Consider the following 27152-nt stretch of genomic DNA (forward strand, 5'->3'; position numbering starts at 1 on the left):
CTTAAAATGTTCAAAGTCCCTTTATCCCCCAGCAAAAAAAATAAATAAAAATAGATCAACACTGCAACTGCGGTTTAGTTTCATTGGTCTTCTGTGTTGCATCAAGCCTTGTGTAGTACAGTATGTCTGTGTGTGTTGTGCTGCCCCCTGGTGGCTAAAGAGCGCACATCAGATGCCTACTGAAGTCATCTTGCACATATGCCTAATTCTTTGATGGGTTATAATCCTGAAGAGTCTTGTTTATCCTCATGCAAACCCGTTTTTGTTGGTGTTTGTGTGGCATTTGTATTTAGTTCAAAGGGCAGAGGTGAAAGCCATTTTTGAGAGATTAGCCACATCAAACTCCACGCCACGAGCCAACCCCGGCAAGATCTTAAATCCGGATTTGTGACTCGTGAGGCATTCCAGCCGCATTCCCGCACGTCGGCTCAGTCGACGTAAGTGCCGGACCTACCGTTAACATTGGTGTTGCTCTGGAAAAAAACTTTTATTGTGCTGTTAGGTTGCAGGAACTGCAGCGTGGCCTTTGCCCATGTCACCTTTTGGTGGTCAGATGACAAAGGTACCACTTGACAGGTGATCTTGGTGGCGCCCGGTTGTGCATTTAGGTCTTGCAAGGAGGCTGTTATTGTACTCTGTGCCCCCCTATGCCCCCCCCCCACCACCACCACCAGCACCACCAGCACCTGTCTCTGCTGCTTCTGCGACCCCCTCTCTGCTCACAATGACTTTCTGCGGAGCAAAGGTGAAGGAAATGTTCCTCAGATTAGAATAGAAGCCGCTGCTTGGCACATCGTAAAGCGCATGAGATAAGTTGCTCCACTGATCATTTACAATCTATGTTTAGTCAATGGTGACATTGCTGTTGAAAGCCAGTTTTACCCGAAATTTGGTTGACATGGAAATCTTAAAGGCCATATACTAAAAAAACGCACAGAAGGTCAGCCATTTTGGTTTGGCCCAGTACAGCTGTTAACTAAAAGTTTCAAGAAAGCCACAGACAACAACGAAAGTCTGACATTTTCATTGGAAGAAACCATTTCGTCTCTTTGAGGTATCCTTGAAAACTTCAGTTGTGTGAAGGTCTGTTCCCCTTGACATTGATAGAACTGACCCCCAAGCCCCCCCCCCCCCCCCCTTCTCCACACTTGAAAAGCATTCACGACATCTGTCGCATGTGAAGTAACAAGGTCGTTGCATGTTGAAAGTACACACACGCACGCACGCACGCACGCACCAAAACCTGCAAAAAAAAAGAAGCGGTATAGAAAATGGATGGATGGATGGATGGATGGATGGATGGATGGATGGATGGATGGATGGATGGAAACGTAAACAGAAATATGATAAATGTGTTATTAAGGTGCATTCACTTCATTGCTTCATCTTATTTGAATGACTCCAATTGAGTCGTAGTTTCTTTGACTGACTTTGGTGCGAGTGCATAACGACGCGCGCGCGCACTCACTCCACCGGGCAGGCGGAGCGACTATAGGCTGACGTGCGCGCGACCCTCCCTTCTCCACCTGGTCTGGACTCGCTCAAAGTGGACGGAAACGCACGCCACTATCTCCAAACCAGCAAGGAAGCATCATGAAGTCTGCAGGTCGCGCTACGCGTGTCCGGACGCTTCCCTTGGCGACTGTTACTTGACTCAAGTCGTTCAAGCAAGGGAAGAAAAACAACCCCTCCACGCGTACTTTTGTGTTTTTGGGTGCGGAGCGTTCTCGGATGGAGCCCAACTTTGCGCCCCTGAGACGTTGATGTTGGGGAGCCCGTCCAACAACGGCGGCGTCCGAATGCTGGCGCCGCCGCCGCCATCGCCGCCGCCGGGCGCCAGTGACGAGCGACGCGTCGAGTTCGTGGCGCTCACCGCTGTGCACACGGAGCGCAGCGAGCCGTCCACCCCCGAGCGCAGCTTGCCGTCGCACCGCACTGGGCTGCTGGGTACGCCGTTGCCCGGACCCCCGGGGCCCCGGGCCAGCGCGTCAAAGAGCAGCAAGCGCTTCCGCAAGCTGCAAAACTACTTGTATAACATTCTGGAACGACCACGGGGATGGGCCTTCATCTACCACGTCTTCATGTGAGTATACTCTCCTTTTTTACACAAAAAGTCCAATCACGTGCAGTTTGACGTATCTTCCAATTACGCAGGCAGCATCATCTCCGCAGGATCTCCGCTCTTCAATTTCCACGATGTAATCACGTGAGGGAAATTTGAGACATTAAAATCAATCCATTCCGATAGAATTGATGAGGCTAACAATTCATGCAGTCCATCACAACAGCATAGAAAACCTTTCTTTGGGTTCAGCAGAAGTAAGGTTGCAATTATGTCTACTGGTCAAGACGCAGATTTTAATCCTTGAATTATTTTGGTGTCAAGGCCACTTAAAAGCAAACCATTTCAATAGTTAGAAGCAATGTTTTCAATCCAACCAGAAGCCAAAGATTGAATTTAATTGGCCACTGTTGACATTCACAAAGTCAGGATGAAGCCGTCTTTTTATTGTCCTTGTCAAATGAAGAACGCTGCGTCAGCGAGGCCGTCGAGCACCTGGCCAAAGTCAAAGTTCACTCGCCACTTATTTGTAAAGCGTGTCAGCTAGCGTTGCTTTGTCGGGCCGGCGCAACAGTTGTCCTTTGGCACATGACACGCATGTACCCGTGTGCCGCCCCCCGTAGGCCGCCCGCAGCTGCCGCCGCCGCCGTGCTGATGCCACCGCCCGCCCGCCCGGGGAAATCCCGGATTTTGTTTTTTGCCAACACGCCGGGATCCGATTTCACATCTCGACAGTCCTGTTATGTTGGGTCGGAACCACGAGTTGGTTTCATACCAAAGCCCGCTTAAAGCGGCTTTGAGCTTTGCTAATTCAATTGCTACCGTGGAGGAGCCAAGCGCTAACTTCAGTCATCCATTTGCAGTGAGGTGTCTAGGAACTCATTTTGTCTAAACGGTTGTTTTGGGAAAGTGATGTCAGTGTGTGTATTTACTGTGCCAATTAGAGCTCAGCAGTTCTAAATTTCAAAACCATGAACTGGGCACAAAGATGGTTGGACAATGGGTATAAAATTCAAGCAATTGAAAAAAAGAACAACTGTTCTAAACATCCAATCAGAATTCCAATTCCGTCGACACGTGTCAGGTTGTGTTGCTCCACTTGAGTGGCAGTAAAATCGGCACGCTTGTTTGAAGAGATCACTTCAAGTCCACTTCAAAAGTGTTTCCGACATTTTGGCCTAGTCTTATGCTACGCTGGCTATGAAAAGTTTACACACCCCTCCTTTTTTAAATCAATCAACTGCAGGATACCCTCCAACTAAACTTTAGGTGTTCTGGTCAGCTTTTTAATTGACTTTTAAAATGGATCAGCCATTATCATGCTAAAAAAATGGTTTGACATGATTTCATGAACAACGAGTGTGTCGACTTTTATGCAAGTTGCAAATATCAGGGAGACACGAGGTTCTCTTGAGGGATGGTCAATGTTTGCCTTCACCTTTGACCCCTCATCCAGGACCGCATATAGCGCTTCACATGAACCCATGGCTCCGCCCGCCTCGTTCCTTGAGACTCCATACTAAATCTGTCCCAACTAAACCAAAAAAAGTGCTCCTGTGGATGAGAGGTCAGCCGTGATCTTGTGATTGATAAGTGATTGATTGACAGGTGTAAATAGAGTGTCCATGAATTATTGATTGGGGCGACTCTTATTATTTTTTTATGGCGACTTTTGACCTCGGCGCCGTGTTAACACGCGCGACGGTTTGCTTCTGGTTCTCGGCGCGATCGTGTCGTCGGGTCGTTGAAAAACTACCGGACGATAGTTCACGTCTCTTCCATTGCAATCGCACAAAGTAAGTCGCTGTCAGTCTTTGGAAAACATCCCCTGTCACCTTTTATGGCCTACGCTCCCTCCAGCTACCGTGTGTGCGTGTGTGTTTAGGAAAGCTTGAGGCCAAAGTCACCATATTTATAGATGAACTGGGAGAAAGTCTCAACAGAAGCCTCCGTGCACGCTTGCTGGCAACTGCGGCGGCGTGCAAAAACATTTGAAATGTTGTCGGCGGGCGCAAATAGGAAAGGATGCGCTCCCTTTTTGTTGCGGAAACATGCTCGGAAAATCATATCATATAAATGAGTCAACAAAATGAACGAAGCAATAATAGTAAAAATTGAAATCTACTATTAAATAAAATAGGAGTAAGGTCATAAAAACAAATTCTAAATTCACAGGCAGGATGATGATGATGTCACAAAATGACTTTTTTTTTTTTGGTTTAATTTTGTGCTTTTATGCATTTTTAAGTGGCCATACTTTAATTTGATGTGTTGACGTCTGCGGCCGGTGTAAATTCTGCTCCATTAACGATCCTTTATGACTCCCGTGCCTTTAGCCGCTCGCTGGCCGGCTCTTCCTGGATCTCTCATTAGCCGGGCTTCCCACTCTAATTGACCCGCCGTTTTGCCGTCTCGCGCTGGTTTTAACTCTGTGCCAAGTAAAACAGACATGCTTGCTCCACAAAGGTTCCTTTCAGTTCGGGCCCCCGCCCCCTAAAAAAACCCCCGATACATGTCCCCGCACCCGTCCAGTCGGTCTTCCACCGGGATTAAAGGCCGTCACGAAGGGATCTTCCGCCCGCCGGCTGATGAATGGCTATGTGAAATTGGAGGAAAGTTTTCCGGGGCCGCCAACATTGCCGATTAGCCGCGCTGTCGACGTGTCGGCATGCTCCGTCCCCGCGCGTCGTCTGCCTCCATTTCTCCTTTCAGGGCTAAAACGTATATAGGAGAGACCTCAAACCTCCCGCAAAGCGAGGTGCCTAATACTTGCAAGTCCAAGATTTTAAAAGGAGGTGGCAGTTCTGGCTCGGATGACCGGCATTCCCCAAGCTCTTTCTGGATCCGACAGCTCTCAGCCGTTGTGGGAGTTCTGTCCCCCTTCCCGCTTGCCCGTGTTTTGGTTCTCACATGGCTTTAAATCAGCCCCCCCCGCCACCCACGTCATCGCTTAAGCTGTGACGGTGACAAGCCGGGAACAGCCGGAACATTTTGACGAGGAACGGTGACTGGATTGTTTACGCCAGCGATGGGTCGTTTGTTACCTGTGCCACTTCAAACCCGTTTAGGCGCTACGGCTAAAGTGTCGTGTCTGCAGCTGGATGATGTCATTGCCGTGAAAAGCGTGCCGTGCCGTATTCCCGCGTCAGCATCTTTGTCGCTCACGAGAACCTCCATTAGAGCATGTGCGTGTGTATGTTTTATTTTTTCCATCAGCTACCATCAAGAGGCGACGACCGTCTCGCTGGCCTTTTAGAGAGGTTTTGCGCGTCCTGCGAAGGCAAAGGCCTCGGTCCAGGCGCCTGAGCCGCTTTTGCGCCCACGTGCTTAAGTGTTGTTGAGATGGTCTTAATTTATGGCGACGCTCACTGTAAACACGCCAGGAAGCGGCACCATGGCGACCGGCCTCAAACACAATCACAACGCGCCGGGACGGGATTTATAAGGCCTGCCTGCTGCATGCGTGTCTGTCTGTCTGTCTATCTGTGTGTGTGTGTGTAAAAGATAGAGTTGATGTTTTTGTCTGCAACATTAGCTCTGATGCTAAAGCTAATAGTACTGTGACCCCCCACCGTGACCTCTTGGCCTATATGCGTGGCCTTGAATGAGCTCCTCCATTTTGCAGCTTCGTTTGCAGCGGTCGGAGAGCTGCGTGAGTTTGCAACGAAACGGCTTCCTCACACACGGAACCCGTCACACGAATGTCGGCGACAAAGCTGAAAGTGTCCCTGACATTTATATGCCGTATTGTTGGCAGCGGGCGGCCAATTAGCCCGCAGCTGACATTTTAACCGGCACCATCGTGCAACATCTGATGGCACCAAAACAACAGCGACGGACGGCCTTTTTAATGCACAAAAGTTTCTGCGAAGCCCCTCTCACGCAGTTTCCACACAACAGAAGCCCCTCCCACCCACGGCATAAACTTGTCTGGCGGACTTCCATTTTGTTTCCGCCCGACCTAATTGGCTGTCTGTTAGAATGTAGCATGTGTTGACCACGCCGGCCGCGATGCCAAACGCCCATGTTGTGCGTTCTCCTGCAAATAAATCATTCATCGGCGTTCATGGGAGCTCCCAGGAAGACCTTTTTTTTTTTTATAAGTCACGTCAGCTAACAATCACAGCACTACCCTTTCACCTCCTCCTCCTACTTCCTGGGAGACGAAGGGGGGGTGCTCCAGCACTTGCTTACTTAGCACTTTTGGAAAAAAAGCACTTAACGTCTCCTATTTTTTGTTAGTGTGGTCATTTTTTTCCCCTTTGCTTTTGTTTTTGGTGCAGTTTGTAAAGTCATCTCGATTTGACGCAAATGTGCAGTCGCGCTGTTGTTTTGGCATCAAGTCCCGCAATCCCCTTTCAGGCACGCGGTCCTTCCTCCTTGCTTGGGCCTCCCGCGTCTTTGGCACATTCATCATTGGCACTTAATTGAATCAAATTGGCGTGCTTGTTAATGTCTCTGGGAAATTTTCACGGGGTAACGTGAGAGCGGCGGCAAAATGACGATAAAAGCCGCCTCGCCCCCTTCCTCGCCGGCGTGCCGTCCATTAAGCAATCAGGTAGCCAAATTGCATTTGCAAAGCTTTGTTGTCAAACCTCACGAACCTTTGCAAAGTCGACGTTGTGCAGATGAAATCGAAGCAGAACGCAAGATGATAAACAAATCAACACACAAGCTCCAAAATAACCCAAATGATCATTTCTTTTTTGATGGTGTGTGTTTTTGAGGTGCTTGTTGCGTGCACTCGTACTTTGCTTGCGTTTGCCGCTGCCAGCTGGCCGCGACGCACACTTTCCACTCCGCCGGCGACCTTCCTGCAAACTTCATCCGAGGGATAAAAAAGTGTCGGGATGAAGAAAAAAAAGCTCTCAGCTGCTGTCTGGTTGTTTACGCTAACGCCAGAAAGCCGCCAAGTAGAGCGTGTAATGGAAGCAAAATTTATGCCCTGTTTTAGTCTCCACCTGAAGTGGCCACTACTTCATTCAAGCACTTTGTGTTGACGATGATGACAAAAATGCTGTGGGTGTCTTGTGTGTTTCAGTTTTCTGCTGGTTTTCAGCTGCTTGGTGCTTTCTGTCTTCTCCACTATCCCCGAACACCAAAGGGTCGCCAACCAGGGCCTTTTCATACTGGTAACGCCCGTGCCCAGACACACATACACACACACACACACACACACACACACTCACTGGTTTCCTCTCGCACTTGAAATTTTTTTTTTTACGTTTAATGGTGTAGAACTGGTGATTGAGCGCAGTTGCGAGATTAAAAGCTTAACATCTAAAAGTGCTTGAAAAGCGCTTTCAATTCACCTTAAAGAAGGTGTGTGTGTAGCGTGGTCATTGTTTGCAGAGTGCCGACTAAGCAGCGCGGCGGGGGATTCGGGTGCTGTTGAGCGAGCAGGAAATGGCAGAGCCCGTCCGCTAATCCTAATCGCTATCCCATAAATAATCTTTTGCTGCCGTGATGCGAGCTCTTGATGGCCTCCCCTCCGGCGACCCTTGCCCGCCCGGCCACCTCTGGCGTTTCTTATCTACTGGTTGTATTTTGGGCCGAGCCGGTATGTATGCTGACTCTTGTTTGGCAGGAGTTTGTGATGATCGTAGTGTTTGGCCTGGAGTACTTCATCAGGATCTGGGCGGCGGGTTGCTGTTGCCGATATCGCGGCTGGCAGGGCCGGCTGCGCTTCGCCCGCAAGCCCTTCTGTGTCATCGGTGGGTCAGCCGATCTTCCGGGCCCCTCTTCGGGGTTGCCCTTTTGATGTCTTCTTCTGTTTGGCAGACTTCATCGTGTTTGTGGCGTCGCTGGCGGTGATTGCGGCGGGCACGCAGGGCAACATCTTCGCCACGTCGGCGCTGCGCAGCATGCGCTTCCTGCAGATCCTGCGCATGGTGCGCATGGACCGGCGGGGGGGCACCTGGAAGCTGCTGGGATCCGTTGTCTACGCTCACAGCAAGGTGACCACTCAAGATTTTGACAGGAGCGATTGGGATCGCGAACGCTGACGGTAACGATTACGGCCTTCTCCGAGCTTCCTAATGGCCACTTAATGGGATGAAAGCTGAAAAATAAGCCACGGGCGGCCCTTCCGTGATTAGCGTCTAGCGGAAGGCTCGTTTGTGCTGATGAGGAGGAAAATGATGAGCGCGCGCGGCGTTCCGACGCTGATGATGGATGGATAGATGGCGGCGCGCGCTGACTTTGCGTGCTCCGGCTTGATCCGGCAGGAGCTGTTCACGGCGTGGTACATCGGCTTCCTGGTGCTCATCTTCGCCTCCTTCCTGGTCTACCAGGCCGAGAAGGACAACACTGACTTCAGCAACTACGCAGACTCCCTCTGGTGGGGCATTGTGAGTAGTGCTTTTGGAGGAAGTCAAGAGTTGAGAAATGGTCAAATGTGTACTTCCTATGCATGTTTGTGTTTTTTTACGTAGATCACGTTGACCACCATCGGTTACGGCGACAAGATCCCCCGCACGTGGCAGGGTCGTCTGCTGGCGGCCGGCTTTGCTCTCCTGGGCGTCTCCTTCTTTGCCCTGCCCGCTGTCAGTCATGATGATGATGATTTGCCCTCCACCCCTCGCTCTTATTTATTCATTTCTTTCTTTTTTTTAGGGAATTCTGGGCTCGGGCTTTGCCTTGAAAGTTCAGGAGCAGCACCGCCAGAAGCACTTTGAGAAGCGCCGCATGCCCGCCGCCAACCTCATCCAGGTAGCAGCTGCAAAAGCGCGACGATGCGGGCGGGCGGGCGGGCGGGACTCGGCGTGTAAACGCATTTACCTGTGACGCCCATGCAGGCGGCGTGGCGTCTGTACTCCACCGACGCCAAGCACTCGTACCTGACGGCCACCTGGTACTTCTACGACAGCATGCTACCTTCCTTCAGGTGACACGCGCCGCTTGGCTTGGCCCGGCCGGCCGGCCGGCTCGCCACTGCTCGCGTGTTTCGGATCAGCACGTGTTGTAGCGTTAGCTGGCGCGCTCGTGCAGACACGCGCACACACACACACACACACACGCACTGTAGTGCACATACACGATACATTCCCCCCCCCCCAACTGACTCCTGCTTTTAATGATCTTCCCCATAACAGGGAATTATCTCCCATATTTGATTCAGTTTGATTTACTTTCTGCCATTCCTCCCTTGCCATTAATTTCATTAATTTGCTGAAAAAGAGAGTGAGCGCAGAGAAACACGGCAAATATGTATACAGTGCAACCACCAAGATGCAAAAAAAACTGAAATCAGGCTTTAGCTTAAGATGTTGGGTCACCACCGTGTGAATTCCAAATTTTGAATTTTGAATTAATTAATTGTTAACGTGACTTTTTGTCAATCTTGTGGTTCCACTGTAGGTGTCTTCTCTGTTGTGCATCTTCCTTTGAGCCTGATTGTGGCCTCTATTGATTTTGCCTTCTGCATTCCCATTTTTTTGTTTGTCATTCTGTTGAATTTGTCATGTTTTATGTTTATTTGTGCACGTGGCCGTCAGAGAACTGACGCTACTGTACAGTCACCTCCAGCGGCAGCGGAACGCCAGCAAGAAGGCGCCGCCGCCGCCATACAGCGCCAACTTCCACCACACGCAGTTGTCAGGGCTGCGGCCCTACAGCGCCCCCTATATGTCAGGGGACAGGTACGCACCTTGCACCGTTGCCCATGTGACAGGGACACACATACTCGCACACGTACACACCCGAGCTTGTGTTGCTGTGCGTCTAACGGCGATGTAACCGCACTAACTGTGTTGACTAGACGCTGCAAAAAAACAAGCTTAAAAAGGAATCAAATGAGGAATTTAAAAAAAAAAATGGCTGCCAAAAGAACTCTGACAATGTTGTGACTTGTTACTACAAATGATCGATTGCCAGATAAGCTAACCTCAAGTCATGTCTTCACAAGGCCACTTGTGTGTTGCAAAAGAAAGAATTCCATTTGAAATGATCATTATTGCTGGAGTTTTTGCAGTGTCGCTGCGTTGTGTCCGCCGTCTTTGTGTTCTTCATCATCATCAACCTCACTCTTTTCACTTTTCTCCCCTTTTGTTGTCTTTGTGGTCACCACCGTGACACCCACCCAATTGTCGTGTCCTCAGGAGGCCAGAAGCGCCGTGCAGGTTTGTGCTTCATGTCCTCAGCCTCCATGTTGGTGTGCCGGGCCTTGGACCGTTCTGCTTGCCTAACTTGCAGTGGTTGAAGATTGTGTGATAGCCTCAAATATTTTTGGCGGGTTGGAGGAATTGTTGTTAATGGATAGACTCTGGAAGTGTCGCGCACGACCAGACAGATTATTCAATTGGATTGCAAAAGTAGCAGGTGTGCACAATGTAGTGTCCAATCAGTTTGGCAGTTTTAAGGCTATTTGGAATATTCAAACCACCCTCCCTCACTTGCCAATTCACCTGCACCCCCTCCCTCCACATAGCCCTCGACCTCCCCCCCCCCCCCGCCCCCCTCCTCACCCTCTCTGCCATGTGTGTGTCTCCTCCTCCAGTCAAGTCCTCGCAAAAAAGCGAGGTCTCTTCCGGATTCATGCCGGATGCAAGCAGAGGTATCTGTGCGCGGCCTGTGCCCCATGCACCTTTGACCTTTAACATTCACACTTCAGTCTTGCCTGTTGTACCCTTTTGGCGGACCAGAGCTGTCAGTCTCAATTTGCCGAGAAAATCCGGCCTGAATGTGGAAATGCTGAGCGATGAAAACTTGTAGTATGACATTATAGTATATGATTAGACGCGATAACAAAATAGCAAACATGATTACTTGATTGAAATTGTTATATTATGACATTAAAAAGATATGTGTATTTAATTCACTAATCTAAATAAAATATCATTTTATCCCCAAAAATTCTATTTATTGAATTATTTACTAAATGGTATTGTTTTTACATTCAATTACAATAAAAATAAACATTTTAAGTATGGTTTGATAAATGTAAATTATACATATCCAATTATATAAATATCCATCCGTCCATCCATTTTCTGAACTGCTTTGTCCCCACGGGGGTCGCGGGCGTGCTGGAGTGGGTTCGGGGAGAACATGCAAACTCCACGCAGGGAGGTGGAATCGAACCCGCACCCTCCTAACTGTGAGGCGGACGTGCCACCCGGTGCTCAACCGAGCCGCCGTTTATATTAATATATATATTTTAAATGATTTAGTTTCAATAGAAAAAAATTTGACAATTTAAAATCTATAAGAACAACAAATTTCAATCCCTTTTTGATGAAATAATATTTCCACATCCACAAGGCTTTTGCACGATGAGACAAATATCACACTGATCTCTGGTCCGTGAACGTGGAACTCAAACAAATCATCTTTTAACGCGCCGCCGCCACTATGAAATAATGAAACAGCGAAAGCTTCAAGGCATAGAACGCATGTGCTGAACCCGCACGGCGTGCGTGACCGGTCCGGCATGTCTAATAGGAAGCCGGCCTGCATGACGTATAAATCATTCAGCATGCCTCACTTTTCTTTCTTTATTATTTACAAGATTTTAAGTGCGCTAATGTTTCCTTTTGCATGGAAAATTTTGCCACCAAAAATCATCTCAAGCTCCACACGGCCCTTGCACACACCAACGCGGGAGCAAATTTCTCTAATCAGTGGGGGTGTAGACTTTTTCTAATGCCGAACCTGCATTTGAGTGGCCATGTTCTAAATCATCATGCACTGCCTTTCACAGCCCACTGGTGAAAATTGCCGGCGAGCGTATCGCGGTTTCATCCAATAAAACGCGCGCCTCTGCGAAAAGGCGTGTCGCTAATGGACGGCTGCGTGACCACGGCGCTTTCGGAATGTCGCGACGGTGCGTTTTTTGTTCATGGCTTTTATTGCAAGCGTGCGTGTGTTTGCACTTTGAAGTGGATTTGGATGCCTAATCTCTCCCGCCATGGGATGAAGGGAGCGGCTTTTTGTATTCTGGACAGCATTTTCTTGAGTCATGATATCAAATCAGTCAGCCATGGTTCCTGTTGCCGTTTTTGAATGACGTGCTCTGTGCTCGGCTTCTTGCTTGTTTGCCAGCATTCCCAGTTTGTAACCCAACTTTCATCCCTTTTATTAGACGCATGGACGTTCCCATCCCAACGGGACCAAAAAAAACAATCAAGTCCAGTCGAATTAACAGGAACATGTCGAAATATTTGAAATGACGGCCACCTTGCACCCTGTTCTTTGCAGCATGGGCCCAGTGATCCCAAAAAGGGGGGGGGGGAGGGAGCACTAAACCCAGCTAACTCCTTCTCGCCCTGTTGCTCCCCAGCAGTAAACTTGGCTTCCGGGACAGGATCCGGATGAACAACTCCCGCTCGGCGCAGGTGATCCGTGGAAAGGCGTCGTCGCCCCAGGCGCCGGGTCCCACCGTGAGGCGCTCGCCCAGCCAGGAGAACGTCCCCGACGCGGCCAGCCCCGGGAAGGTGCAGAAGAGCTGGAGCTTCAACGACCGCACTCGCTTCCGCACCTCGCTGCGGCTCAAGGCCCGCCCCCCCGTAGACGGTAAGTGCATCTGTCACCGGCGCCTTCCTTCAGCTGGCTTTCACGCTGGTCCGTCCCCATGCAGTCGAGGTACCGGGTGAGGACGGCGTGGAGGACAGAGGCTACTGCGACGTGGCCATGGACGAGGTCATTCCCGCCGTCAAGACGCTCATTCGAGCGGTCAGGTTAGTCCAAAGAAGACAATCCTCATCGGTCCCATCGAGCGATTTTAGTCCCGCCTCGCCTTGAAATAAGTCGTGCATCCTGCGTGTGTTTTTTCGGTCCTTCCGCCCTTCTTGCCGACGGTCCGTTTTTCCGGCATTTCTAGCGTGTTACATTTCAAAGCGTCAGCGGGTAGACGAACCGGAGGGGGGGGGGGGGGGGGGTCGGTCACTCGAGCCGCCCTTTGCTGAATTGCAAAATAAATTGAGAAAGTCAAAAGCAAGCTGACTGGCGCAAGGTTCTCTTTTCATCTGATGGATCGGGTTGTCATTTGGTGCAAATATGTCGACTCACAAGAGCTCAAGTTTCTTCCCCAAATTCATGTGTCCATGAAGGTCATTTGTCTTCCCTCGAAGTGTCCGTTAGAGGCGGCGATGGTGCGACCGACGGTGGCTCAAGTCGTTTCCCGACTTGCTGACGCGGCAAATCCTGATGAGCTAAATGTCTCATCTTCATCGTCAGAATATCTGCACTTGGCTCTTTTTGACGGGCCTGTTTGTGAACGATAAGGTCATCGGAGACTCTAATTAATCTTCGGCGGCGGGGCTTTTATTGTTCACTTGTGAGCTGGTGGTTGGGGGGGGGGGGGGGTCATGCATCAGGAAGCGCCCAACGTTTCTCTTTGCCTGCGTGTTGGCAGGATTTTGAAGTTCCTGGTAGCCAAGAGGAAGTTCAAGGAGACGCTGCGTCCGTACGACGTCAAAGACGTCATCGAGCAGTACTCGGCGGGACACCTGGACATGCTGGGCCGCATTAAGAGCCTGCAGATGCGGTAAGCTGCCAGGAGGAAGAAGAAAGGAGAAGATGAGTTTGAGGAATGCGCGTCCCCTCTCGTCCAGGGTGGACCAGATCATCGGGCGAGGCACCGTCCAGTCCGACAAGAAGGCACGCCCGGAAAAGGGCGAAAAGACGCCGCTGGAACTGGACTCCCTGGATGAGCTCAGCATGATGGGACGTGTGGTCAAAGTGGAGAAACAGGTACAAGAAATCCAATGGCTCTCCTCAAGGTTGTCTGCGTCATGATTTGTATGCAAGGGGAAGAGTGGCGCAACACACGTCCGCTTGGCTCCTTGTCCAGATTCAGTCCATCGAAAACAAGCTGGACCTTCTGCTCAACTTGTACTCGACGTGCCTGAAGAAAGGCTCGTCTTCGCAGCTGGCGCTGTCCTCGCTGCTGCTGGACGCCGAGATGACGTCGGACTACCACAGCCCGACGAACCAAAGAGACCTCTTCCCCTCGGCCAACACGCTCTCGCAGTCCGACAGCGCCGCCCTGGAGTCCTAGCCGGACCTTTATTTTGGTTGGTTGAGGGGGGGGCTGAGAGCCAGGCATCCACCCCTCTTGAGGAGCAACGCTCGCTTGTCCCTCAAGGTACACTGAACAGGTTAGGTCTCCAGCTGCGGGGCAGCAAAACAAAAATCCTCTTTTCAGGATACTGTGATGAATGTAAGGCTCTAAAAAAAAAGAACTGACGGCTCCATGTTTGGCATCATGCACGCACGGTGGAGCCACGTTTGTGTATTTGTGGCATCCCAGAACGACGTTGCATGCGGTAGATGAATGCGCTTGTCAGGGTTAGAGCGACGCGGGCCTTCAGTCGCGCCGACTCCGTCTTCTCTCAAAGGACCCACACGTGGACGGAATTCTGTGTTGTAAATATGAAGGAAATTTTAAAAAAAAGGCAAAAAATGAAGATAGCACAAGTGACTTGTCCAATTGATCGTTGAAGGTAACCCTCCACTGTTAACTATCGGGATCCAATCAAATAACTCTAAATTCTTCGCCACAACTAATGACATATTTTGCTTATTGATTATTTGATTTTATTAATACTGAATGTGGATTAATGAATTAAAAACGTGCATTTATGCTAACAAACATGACTTTGCATAAACCCAGATTTTGGCAAATGATAACTATTTCAGTTTTTTTTTTTTTTTTTAATTGTCTTCATTACTTGAGAGGAAAATATGCATTGTTCCACACCCCCAGTTGAGTCAATCAATACGCATAGCTTTTATATTTGATTTGATTGGATCTCGTGCTGTCCAATCAAGTGTGCCTCATGAAATGGACATGAACCTGAATCCTGACACAGCGCATGGCGCACCTACCTCTGAGGCCACTAGAGGGCGCTAAAAGCGTGCGAGAGCGAGCGAGCGAGCAATTGCCCGCCTAAATGCATTAGCATGTCTCTCTTTCTTTTTCTCTTTTTCTTTCTCTGCACGTTTGCTCGCTCATCACATCACCTCCCCCCCACCACCACCATCACTGACTTACCGCCAATTTGACATTCCAGCTCCACACAGTCCTTCCAAGAGTGATCACACCGATTAAAGCAATAAAATGCTGAGCTAGCGATGCTAAGCTAGTGATGCTAAACTAGCGATGCTAAGCTAGCGATGCTAACGACAGTCTTCCACCTTCCAGCGATGTCGCCCATTTCCGCACTGATGATGATGATGATGATGATGTGCATCTGCCGAAAGTAGAATTAGCTCACGTCTTATTAATTTATTTGTTTCAATAAAAGATCTTTAGAATCTATGCTGTAAACACCTTCAACTTTATTGTTTTGTATTTTATTCCCATTTTCCCCTTCCAAAAAATTCACGGTTTCCCCTAATGTTTCTTTTCACGATTCCAATTTCAACACACTTTCCTTCTCTTCAAGGTTTCAAAAATTCTACATTCTCATAAAAAATTCTACCAAATATTCACTACAAATTCCCAAGGCCACAATCAGACAATCACAAACAGATTAAATTTTTTCCCATTTGGAATCATTCAGAACATTCAGTTCACCTTTGGAACGTTGCGTCGTAAAAATTCCCACCAAAAATTCCCAAAATGCAATTTTTTTTCTCTGTAATTCTCTCTCATTTCTTAACCGATTCAAACCATTCCAACTTTAAAGTGTTTACCAAGGGCAAAAAATGGTCCCTCTTGCAGCTCAAAATTGACCAGCTCACGCATGTTTAAATTTGCCTGTCGGCGTGAGGTCGCTGAACTTGAATCTCCGGGATGGATGTCAACGCCTCATATACTTGATTGCGGAGGTTGTTTCATTTGGAGCCCTGCACAGGTTGGCGAACACCCAGACGGGGTTTGGTCTTTCCTCCCTCTCGGGTGTCCTCCGAATGATGAATGGACAATCATGGACTGAAATTGGCTATGAGGCCGATTTTTCATTTCCAGTTGGTTTTGTTCTTGTGTAAGAGCGCAGCACGTGTACGGGCACTTGGCATTGCCACTGTTGACGGTTCATGTCCATCCAGTTCAGCTTTGCTGCTGCCTTCACCCTCCAAAGCGTTTTCATGCTTGATCACGTCTGGAGTATCCCTTTCATTCTGTTGTGTCTCACTCACAATCTTTGTTTATTTTGCCTTTGCTTCCACACACGTACGCTGATACCGTATCTCAAATATTCGGGGAATCCCGCAGGAGCCCGAGCAAGGGAGGGAGGAGGCGGGACCTTCTTGTACGGATGATGCCAGTGCCTTCCTTACCTGAGAACACACAAAAACATGGCTGGTTTTTTAAAATGACGACATGCAAGTTTTATAAATTAGAAAAAAACATCATTCATAATTGGTAGCAACAACATTTCTTGCCCTAACTTTCCATCCAACTCTTGACATTGTGACCTCCTCTGCTAAATGGGAACTGTTTGTCGCTACAGTGATGGTCTCGGTCACGTGATGGATGGCCCGACGTCCCGTAGGAATTCCTCCGCTTGGCCGGCCGAAACAACGACAAACCGTGCGGATGTCTTTGTACCGGCACATGCGTGTTTTTCAGCTTAAGACGAGGCAAACAGACGCAAGCGTCCAAATGATATAAAGAGTGGACTTTATTCTTGGCAAACATGCTTTTCAGGGAATCGAGTGCTAAAATTAGAAGGAAAAACTAAGTCAGAGCAGCTTATCACTTGCTAACTTTTTATTGCAAGTAACTGAGTAACAAGTCACATGAGAAGGGCACATTTAGTTTCTCCGTACCTGAAGAAAATAAAAAAGCATTCTTGAAAGGCACTTTTGTGATAGATTCGCTCACCTTATTTCGAGGTATTGAGTAGACTGCCGATACCAGCCATCGATACTTCAAGAAAAACTGACATCTAGTAAGTCCTCCTGGCCAGTAGTTGGCACTGAACAACGATGGCTTGACACCGTGAAAAATCAGCTCGTTATTTGCCATTGCTATTCGATTTGCTTTTAAATTTGAAGTGATACGGTTTTCCTCCTCGCTAGGGTGTGTCCTTTTGTGGCCCCAAAATATTGGGTGACGGCCAGGTATTGAGTGAGGGTCTTAAGAGCAAACCCACCTCACACCCACGCCGATTACGACTTTGAAGCTTTCACACTCAATATGAATCAAAGGTGACAGACGGATCACAAAAAGACACTCAATTGATTTTTAATGTGTCAGCTTTTATTTGCTGTCCTATGGAAGACAAAGACAACAACAGAACCCTTTTTGTTGCGGGAACATCTGCGACGACCCGGGCAAAGAAAATAAGGGCAGAGGCGGGACAAGGTGTTTTGTCTATGAGATAAGCAAGTGGAGAAATGTGAGACGGAAGAAGGATTACGGAGAGAAGAGGAGAAGCTGGGATAAAATAGCCATATTGTGTTTCACGTCAAAATCCCGCTTTGTGCTATTTGACACCAAATATTTCAGGTATCAATACACATTCAGTGTTGTCTTTTAAACATGATCAATCCAAATCTTCCATTCGGTATCGTCAATCTTCATGATACTGTGGCACTCGTTTCATTTCAAAAGTCACTGTGGAGAAACTTTCATTTTGGATCAATGGCAGGAAAAGGCGAGCGCTCCTCCCAAACGTCTGCGCTTCTCATCAGTGCGGGGGCGTCCTGTTTTTCCCTACGAGCGGTAAACACGACGCGGCCTTGTTGTCGTCGTCGCCCTCGCCGACTGCGGCCCGCTCAAAGTATCACGGCGGCACCGATGAAAGGGACGATTGTTGCCGAGAAGCTTTAGAGTGACGGCTCATCCTCGCGACATTCTTACAAACGTAGATGGATTGCCGCCAACCGCAATGGATTGACTAGCGTTAGCCAAATAGCATAGTTGAATGTGAATTCAACCTTTGCGGCTGAGGCCTCCAGTTTTGCTTTGACAGAATCATGTGTGTGTGCGTGCGTGTGCGTTCGTGCGTGTGCTACCCGCGTTGTCAACACAATTGTCGGAAATGACCATCGACAGCAAATGCTGATGTTTGATGTCATTGTGTCAGCGCAGCATATGAAATGTCTTCCGACACTCCTTCGCCTACACGACTTGTGAAAGCGGCCATGATTCACTCCCGGTTGGCGCCTGAGTCACGGGCGGAGGGTCCCACCCGAGGCTTCTTACTCATGCGCACAATCGCAGGCTTGTACAATTACCGCCAGTTCAGAAGTGAACGCTTTTGAACTTATTTTCCAGGATAATCCTTGAAGCACTTTGAGAGTTTTGGTTGACAAAATAACATCATTAGGAGACTCTACTTTGAATGAGATGATATAACTCAATACACGTTTCGGCCGCCAGACGGTGCTGTTTGTCCCACGCCACTCTCTTGAAAGTTGTCCACTTTACTATTTGACCCTTCCAGTGAGAGCATCAGAGGGAACGCTGCTGCTGTTTTCCAGATGAGTGAATTCCAAACAAATGGCGTCCAGTCTTGGATAAGGGCAGCTGATAGGGAAGCAGAGAAAAGGGGAAAGTGCACAGCCGAGGCGACTGATTAGGCAGGCAGCCAAGCAGGGCCGCGCACAAAGGGGGGTCACGGGGGGCGTGGTCATCCCCGCAGCCTGCCTGCCTGCCTGCCTGTATATAGAGAAGACTCAAGTGCAGCTCCACACATCCTCTGAGACACACACGCACAGCAAGACACATTTCTTGATACTTGTGGATTATTCAGAAAGAACTTGGACTTTTGCCAGAAGGTAAAGTGACAAACACAGGATGGAGATTCTTCTTTCTTTGCATAACGTTTGGCTAACTCTGTTTGATGATCATGGTTTAGTTCTGGGGCTTTAGAGATGATTGTTCCAAAAGTCTGAGTTGACCTCTTCCACAACCTCATCAAAAAGCTTGTTTGTTAAGGGTTAGGTTGTGGATCAAGTGCTTTATCATTTTTTATTTGACACATTTTTGTCCTTCACTGGTTGGGACCAGTTGACCAGACTAGCACTAACACTAAACTAACGGCAGCCATTGTATTTTTTTATGTGTGCTTTAAAAAGCACACTTTAATTTTTAGTCTGCTTTGAACTTGTTTTCCTGCTCTTTGTACTTGACGATATAAATTTCACCTTCCATACCTGAACAAATGTTCAGTTGAATGGCATCGATTTGAAACAATACACATGACGAATGTCTGACTCATCATGTGTACTGTACAGTGTGACTCAAAGTCCATGCATTAGGGTCAGAGGTCACATGGAAGCATGTCAACCTGCTCCAAAAGACAATCGCTCCGTCCGTCATAGTACTTGATATATAAATACTTGATGAAAACGACGTTCTCACTGGTGCCAAATGGAGAAGCGCTGCTCAGCGGCTTTTCAACACTTCATGGATGAATAACAAAAGGCCAAACTGCACATTTCAATTTTCCGGCTTTCATCTTATTTGATCTGAGTTTCTCATGTTTTTTTTTCCCACCGTGGCAGTGTGAGCTGTTATTGCCACTGCTGCCGCTGCAACAAAACATTTGTGTAAAGAAAGAGTGGCCCTGCCCATCCCATAATGCCATACGTGTGTGTGTGTGTGTGTGTATGCGTGCGTACAACAAAAGGCAGTCATGCAGCAAAGATCTCTTCCAGAGCTTCACTTCATTTGGGTGGAGGGGGGGACTCTCATTGGGCCCTATGATCTGATAGGATAATTAATGATGCTCTTTATGTAAGCAGCATGCCAAGCGCTTCACACAATGATACATATTTGAGGATGGAGGGGAAAGGGGAGGGGCTCAGCATGGGAACTAACTGTACATGGGAAATGAACACATAGCTAAATGTTCAACCACTTTAATGGCAGACATGTTGAGGTGGCTCATCAACGTATGGTCAAAACATGTTACACATCACAATACTGCAGTCCAGCGACGCTCAAAAGTTATATGTATGCTCCTCTTGGCCACCAGGGAGCGATATAATAGACATGATGCGCATGTGGCTCTTCACAGAGGCCAAAGAAGGTCTGCCTGCTAGATTGCATGCTTGCGCGTTATTAGCCCTTACAAGGAATTTGGCATCCTTTGCTAGCATGTCGCTAAAAATATTTGATTTTTAAACGCTGTACTCGTAAAGTAAGCAACGCTTGAATCCAAGTACAACACAAAAGATGCTAAATAAGGGCATTTACAAAAATGTGGGAAATGCCTCTGTGCATGCCTGGGAAGCGGCCCTTCTCCGTGACCTCCCCCCATCATGCATCACTCTTCATTTGGAGAACTTTTCCATCACTTCCCGCTAAATGGAGCATCGCAGTTAGCCTCTTGTTTGCCTTGGCAGCTTGGTTTAATTCCATCTCCCCCCCCCCCCCCCCCCCCGCAGAGTCGTCATGAAGCTCTTCCTCATACTTGGCGCACTGTTCCTGGTGGCGGCGGAGGGAAATGCGGCGCAAAGTCAGTGGAGGAGGACCAAGAGGGAGCTGGCTGCTCCACTACACACGGGCGGCATCCGCGACCAGCTGGGCTCGTACTGCCAGCGGCGAGGTGGCTGCTGCCCGGGACGGGACGACCTGTGCACCGTGCCCTACTTGGACACCATCTGCTACTGTGACCTCTTCTGTAACCGCACCGTGTCCGACTGTTGCCCCGACTTCTGGGGGCACTGTCTGGGCGTGGAGCCCCCCTTCATTGGTATGTATCATGTATGAGGGTGGGGGGGGGAGCCAGTGGGGCATGTAAATCGCAGATTTTTCATCTCCACCTGCCTGAAACCTCCAATATGCTGTCGTTTGCTCGGCTTCTCCAAGTGTTTGTGGCTGACGTTTTTTAATGAAGGCCTGCCTCCGAGCTTTCTTAAAGGCAAGGCGTAAAAATGTGCCCTGAACAGCAGAAGTCCACCTGAGAACAGAGGGCCTGTTATGAAGGGATGGCGGGAGGTCAGGACAAAGAATGTTGACTATGTAGGGGGTGGAGGGAGGGGGGGGGGGGGGCTCAGACGGGCCACGGGGGTTGCAGGACAGGAGCTGTTAGGAAGGCTCCTTCCGCTTTTGTTCCATCATGTTCTCGTGTCTGGAAAATTCCCGGAATCTCAATCAGCATCCGAGAGACTCTGACTGTGTAATGACATAAGCGGCTGCATTCACTCGCCTGGGTGGAATTGCGGAGGGGGGGGGGCTCGCTGCGCAATCCCCTCCCTCGCCGCACCTGACGAGGAAAGCTGAGCACCTCGTAAATTCTCCGCCGGCCCGCGAGGGAAATTGCACTTCATCTGCAACATTCCCCATGCACGAAAGAATGTCGCACACGTTCCGATGGGAGATTTTGAGGAATTCTTTGAAAGCGAGCTTTGAAGAGTTACTCGCGCTCCTGCGTCGTCTACACTTTGCCACAGCGCTCCCATTTCTTCCTTCTCGCTGGATTAGCGGAGTTCAGCGCTCCTTAAGCGCAACATCAACACATCCTGCACGGCGGCCATTTTGAGAGTTCACCTGTGAATTGTTTGTCTCCTTTTAGACTCCTGTGAACGAAACGGGATCAAGTTCCTCTCAGGACAAACATACAAGGACAACTGCAACTTGTGGTATGTTCAGAACAGAACAAAACAAAACAAAACAAAACAAATAGTCCTTCACTTATTTCAACACAAGCATTACATATCTGCTCACAAACTCACAGCTGTCCCAAAGTGTCTTGGGGAGTTATGATAGGAAACTTCCCAAAAAGTAAGAATGGAAGTTAGATCGATAACGGCAGCCCAGCAGACATGCATGCGCGCACGCACGCTGACTGCTAAAAATAGCTGCAAAACGTCACATATGTTCTCAAGCAACAAAGCCGCCTTGTTCGTTGGTCTTTGCGCTCTCCAAGAATGCACGACTCCCACTCACTCACTCACTCACTCACTCACTCACTCACTCACTCACTCACTCACTCAGTCTCCGATCATTTCCCGAAGGCGCATCCTCCCCTCCGGTCCCGCCTGACTCATCTTCCGCCGTTCCGCTCCCTCCTCTGTGGAGCTTATCGGGGCCTTCCTGCGTTGATTTCGATTCATTTGAACAACTTGTTTCCATTTCTTTGGGCTATTTACGATCCTGCCCTGGCAACAAGAGTACACAGAAATTGTTGAATTGATGTTGTGGCCGTTAGGATTGCACCCTTTGAACACTGATGACGATGATGATGGAATCTCCCGTCGATCCGACGGATGAGTAGACTAGCAGTTATTTCTGCAAGTGGTAAGATTGTTACAGCACAAAGATTGTTTTAGGTGTCAAGCGGCCGTGCCGTCCCCTTGCCGCCCTCTCGCCTGTTGCCCAGCATGTGCAGGTAGTGCCACGTGCAAGGTGGCTCAAGAAGGTGCAGCTTTCCAGCTTCCCCAATCTAACCCTTAATGCTGAGTGTCAAGCAGGGAGGCATCAAATTCCATTTTTTTATTCATTCATTCATTGATCTATTCATTTATGTATTCATTCATTGATCGATCTATTTATTGATTAATTGATTTCTTTTTCAGCACATGCGGCACGACGGGACGGTGGGAGTGTGAACAGAACGCCTGCTTGATGGACGGCAACATGATTCAGGCTATCAACAGAGGGAATTATGGGTAAGGCAAGACACACACACTTTTTTTACTTTTTTTGTGCCAATCTTGGGGCGGTGTGCTTCTAACCAGGTGGAGGGCTGCTAACTACAGCCAGTTGTACGGCATGACATTGGACGAGGGCATCCGCTACCGGCTGGGCACGCAGAGACCTTCCAAAAGCATCTTGAACATGAACGAAATCCAGGTAAACGGCCATCTTGAGTCATAGCTTCTTCTTTTGTCTGGAGATCAAATCGGGGTCGGTATGTGGCTGTGGCCCGTTGTCTGCATATCACATAAGACCCTGAGCCGGGTCTGTTGTCTGCACATTACATAAGACCCTGAGCCAAACGCTCCAAGGCGCCCGCCCCCGGCATTCCTCTTTGCGACCTTGTCACAATCGACGTGTTGCTACCGGTTGCACCTGTGTCGCTGCCATTTGTAGAATTTGTTGTTCCTTGTCTTAGATGAACACGGATCCCCAAGGCGACGCCTTGCCCTCCAGTTTCAACTCGGCTGACAAGTGGCCGGGCAAGATCCACGAACCTCTGGACCAGGGCAACTGCGCCGCCTCCTGGGCCTTCTCGACAGCGGGTAGGCTGTAACCGCACGCAAATTTGCTTGGCTCTTGTCAGAAGGGAAACTTTCAAATCTTTTCTCCTGTTTTTGTTTAGCTGTAGCATCGGATCGAATCTCCATCCAGTCCATGGGTCACATGACCCCTCAGCTGTCCCCGCAGAACCTCATTTCCTGCGACACTAAGAACCAGGGCGGCTGCGCCGGGGGCCGTGTCGACGGGGCCTGGTGGTATCTCCGCCGCAGAGGGTGAGGACTGAGCCACGCCCCTCAAACTACAGACTGGCCAATCATAGAACCTCCATCGTTTTTTGTTTTTTTTCAGCAATCACAAGTCAAAGTCACATCCAGCCCCGATGCGAAGAAACGCTACGCTAACTGTGATTTGATTTGTTTTTTCTTGAGGGTGGTGACGGAAGACTGCTACCCGTACAGCACCCCGCCACCCACGGCGAGCGAGGCGGCCCGCTGCATGATGCAGAGCCGCTCGGTGGGTCGAGGAAAGAGGCAGGCCACGCTGCGCTGCCCCAACGCGCACAACTACCAGCATAACGACATCTACCAGTCCACGCCGCCCTACAGGCTCTCGGCCAACGTAAGTGTAGCGCGGCGTCCGCCTAATCGTGCGGAGGAGTAGCCCTTGCCTTCCTTATTTGGGTAAAGCATCACCTTATGTCGAGCTAAACGATAGCCGATGCCTCCTTCGGTCATCTGAGCCCGCCTGTGAAGTCAATAAGTCAGGCATTAAGGACCGGGGAGGGGGGGGGAACAAGGATCAATCTTGTTTTTCGACTTTTTAGCGTCCTCGAGGGATGTAACGCTATCTCTCCATTGATGTTGTCTCTTGCAGGAAAAGGAGATTATGAAGGAGATTATGGATAATGGCCCCGTGCAGGGTGAGGCCACGCATTTTCATTTACTCCACTTTGTGTCCATTAGGAAATGTTTCAAAAGAAAATACAGTCAGCTGCAGTAGCGTTAGGCTCCAGTGTTCTTTAAGAAAAAAAAAACGAGACACCCTTTGCAACATGGGCACAGTAACAATGTATTCATTTGAAAAGAGTGTTTTACTTCTCATCTGATTGGCTTCATGACAAGTTTCCTTTGAATTCCTAAAACAAGTGCGTCCATTTGCCTATTGTTAGCTGATTTGCGGCCCCGGTGTCAAACTGGGAAAATGTGCCCGTGTATGAAAAGTCAGGAAACAGCCCGTTGCCGTGTTGCTAATTGTGTGCTGCCTTTTGACGTTGTGTTTTTGATGCCCGGCAGCCATCATGGAGGTGCACGAGGACTTCTTTGTATACAAGAGCGGCATCTACAAACACACGGACGTCAGCTTCCCCAAGCCGCCGCACTTCCGCAAGCACGGCACGCACTCGGTCAGGGTCACCGGGTACGTAAACGCATCTTGTCGCGACACGCCAGAAACATCGAGAGGTGTTAGACTCCACCCCCTCCCTCACTACAAGTGTGCAGACCGCAAATATGCAGACGTCTGCCGCACCTGGCCTACCTGACTCGCGTCTCTGTCATCGGCGGGCGACCGGACGTCTGCCACTTTTTTTTTTTGTTCCCTCCCCTCACCGGATCTGAGACAAAACACAAGCGCTATCTCGAGACAATCACCCGCGTTGAGGCTCTGTTTTCAAGGAATGCACGTGTGTGCGGGAGGTTTCGACTCTTGAAATTCTTCACTCATCTGTCTGATGTCAATGAGATGTCGCTTTGCAAATGAGGAAAATGAGTGGCTCCTTTTAATCAGCCAAAGGAATGTGGGAGGAAAAGCTGCACACAGAAAAAAAAAGCACTTTCAGGTAGCCTATGCAACAGGTGGTGCTCAAACCCCCAGCCATCAGGGCCGTCCTAGCCAACCCCAAAGTCATTACCAAAAAAGGCAATCTTGTCTAGATGTGGAAAAGCTTTTGGGAAAACGGCAGCTTCCCAAAAAGCAGCTGTGCTTGTGTAGCGGCCGTTGGTGAGGAATGGACGTCACATCCAAACACCGTGAACCTTCAAAACACGGTACGATTAGCGTGTTTACACCAAAACACGACGGAAGGTCGAGGTGACCGCTCTCAAAGGTGACGGCGAGATCGGCCAGGGTCGTTCCGGGCCAGCGAGGGCGCCCAGCCGGCAGGGGTGCGAGTGTTTTGATAGCGCTACACGTCTCTTTAATCCGGCGGCCTGGGAAAGTTTGCGGAAGCGGCATTGAGGTCCACTGTGGTGGAAAGGCGCATTGTCCGGGCCGGCCACTGATCCCGAGCGTGGCCGACAGAGGATCAGGGGGTCAGGAGGTCACGGCTGGGCTGAGCTGAGGCAGGCGTGGAGTGCTGCCGTTTTTGTCCTCTACCGCCCTCTACCCGAACATTTGATTTGAGATTGGGGAAAATGTTCTTCCAATGTTTTGGCTGTGACTGGTTTTGCAACCAAGAACTTCTCTGCTGCTCTGTAGCGGTGAAATCCTGACTGACAGCCGAAGGTGTGCCAATCGGTTCATTTCCCAGAAGCGCTTTGCCTCCTCTTCAAAAACAGGATGGGAGGACGAGCGTTTGTTGTACAAGACGGCGAGACTCGATGGGAATTTTGATGGAGCCTCGCCAAGACGTCCCAAGCGTACAGAAGTTGCCAACCGAGACAGCCGGCTGAGGAAGGGCTTTTTGTTTGCTCGAGAGTATTTCTGAGGCGGAGGGGGCACGGGCTTCCTCGTAACCTGTCCTCTACTTCCTGCTGTAAATCAGGAGGGGGGAGGGGGGGGGGGAAGCACGGTTTCATGTTTTTAGAAGATCTGATTGAGGTTGGAAAGTTGTCCGTAAATACTCCTTTTTCCAGGATGTTGTTGAGCAGCACTTCCTGCTGAGCTGACGAACGTTGGCATTGCTCAAATTCCATCAACTGGTTGACACGCCCGGCTAGCTCATTTCTGTCTCTTTGGCATTTGGCCTTCAAACGGTTCCGTCACCACCGATCATGACATCGAGTCAAAACCCAAGACCGTAACCGACATCTTTTCGGCTTTCTTCAGGTGGGGTCAAGAGCGGGACTCTAACGGCGCTCCCAAGAAGTACTGGGTAAGGTTTTGGAAGACCGCACACTTTCCTTGTCATCGTCAACCGCTTGAAATGACTTGACCTCAACTTGTGATCTCAAAGATTGCCGCCAACACCTGGGGCAAGAACTGGGGCCAAGACGGCTACTTCCGCATCGCCCGCGGCGACAACGAGTGCGAGATCGAGACCTTTGTGATCGGTGTGTGGGGCAGGGTCACCGTGGAGGACATGCACCACCATCAGCACCAGCGACGCCGCCACGTTTAGAGCCCACATAGCAGGAGCCTCAGAACTTCACCCTCCCCCACCCCGACCAACCAACCACCGCATCTCAGCTGGTTTTACTTGCCTTGACTAGCGTCCGAAGAAGCACGCGCATCCACAATTCCTCCGATCAAGAGAAACGTAGGCGGCGAGGGGGATGATGAAAAGACAAACACTTTGAACGGAGCAGTTTTGGGCAAACAGGCACAAATCCCCCCAAATAAGATACAGAGACACGCCCAGGCATTCTCTGGAATACAAGCCCCATGGCATCTAAGCAGTAGACGCTTGACTTTCACAGATTGGCCTTCAGAAATAAAAGTGGTTTGGTCCAGAACGTATGAAACAAAAAGCAGCATGATGACACGTTTTGCTCAAAGAAGTCTTAAGGCGCTATGATGCTATCTTCGTGTTGCCGTGTTATTCTAAGATTTTATTTTGCTACCCGTTGTACTGTATTTCATGATTATAATTTACAACTCCAACACTCATGTGACTTATCTTTATACTTTGATTGAGTGGAGTGCTTCTGGAGAACCAAAAAGAAAAATGCCAGTTTTTCAGCAATGATGGATAAATAGCAGCAACACCTTACGAAACCTTCATAAACAGACAATGACGTTAGATAGGTACACACCTGCCTGCCAAATAATGACCCTCTCATTCCAGAAGAAATACTGGGTGACTATTTGATCTGCAAAATGGTGAGCTCA

General features: G+C 49.3%; 2 protein-coding genes across 4 annotated transcripts; both read left to right on the plus strand.

Moving 5' to 3' along the window:
• Positions 1 to 1530: 1530 nt before the first annotated feature.
• On the plus strand, positions 1531 to 15321 carry kcnq4 (potassium voltage-gated channel, KQT-like subfamily, member 4). Of its 3 annotated transcripts, XM_085900582.1 has the most exons (14): positions 1531 to 2083; positions 7104 to 7194; positions 7650 to 7776; positions 7844 to 8019; positions 8290 to 8412; positions 8497 to 8607; positions 8678 to 8773; positions 8860 to 8948; positions 9559 to 9702; positions 12342 to 12574; positions 12639 to 12738; positions 13416 to 13547; positions 13615 to 13753; positions 13854 to 15321. In XM_085900582.1, exons 1-14 carry the CDS (start codon positions 1764 to 1766, stop codon positions 14058 to 14060), a joined length of 2088 nt encoding a protein of 695 aa, XP_085756708.1. In that variant the 5' UTR covers positions 1531 to 1763; the 3' UTR covers positions 14061 to 15321. The 3 variants fall into 3 exon arrangements, with proteins under 3 accessions (XP_085756708.1, XP_085756709.1, XP_085756710.1); XM_085900583.1 differs by lacking the exon at positions 9559 to 9702; XM_085900584.1 differs by lacking the exon at positions 9559 to 9702 and having other exon boundaries at positions 12345 to 12574.
• Positions 15322 to 18605: 3284 nt separating this feature from the next.
• Positions 18606 to 26935, plus strand: tinagl1 (tubulointerstitial nephritis antigen-like 1). Its single transcript, XM_085901446.1, has 12 exons — positions 18606 to 18733; positions 20348 to 20655; positions 21478 to 21544; positions 22481 to 22573; positions 22643 to 22757; positions 23020 to 23146; positions 23227 to 23377; positions 23534 to 23723; positions 23979 to 24024; positions 24398 to 24521; positions 26151 to 26196; positions 26278 to 26935. The coding sequence occupies exons 2-12, from the start codon at positions 20355 to 20357 to the stop codon at positions 26440 to 26442; spliced, it is 1425 nt and encodes a 474-aa protein (XP_085757572.1). The 5' UTR covers positions 18606 to 18733; positions 20348 to 20354; the 3' UTR covers positions 26443 to 26935.
• Positions 26936 to 27152: the final 217 nt, after the last annotated feature.

The sequence above is a fragment of the Syngnathus leptorhynchus genome, chromosome 20 (assembly GCF_054491065.1).
Source record: "Syngnathus leptorhynchus isolate UIUO chromosome 20, UIUO_Slep, whole genome shotgun sequence".
Classification (NCBI taxonomy): Eukaryota; Metazoa; Chordata; class Actinopteri; order Syngnathiformes; family Syngnathidae; genus Syngnathus; species Syngnathus leptorhynchus.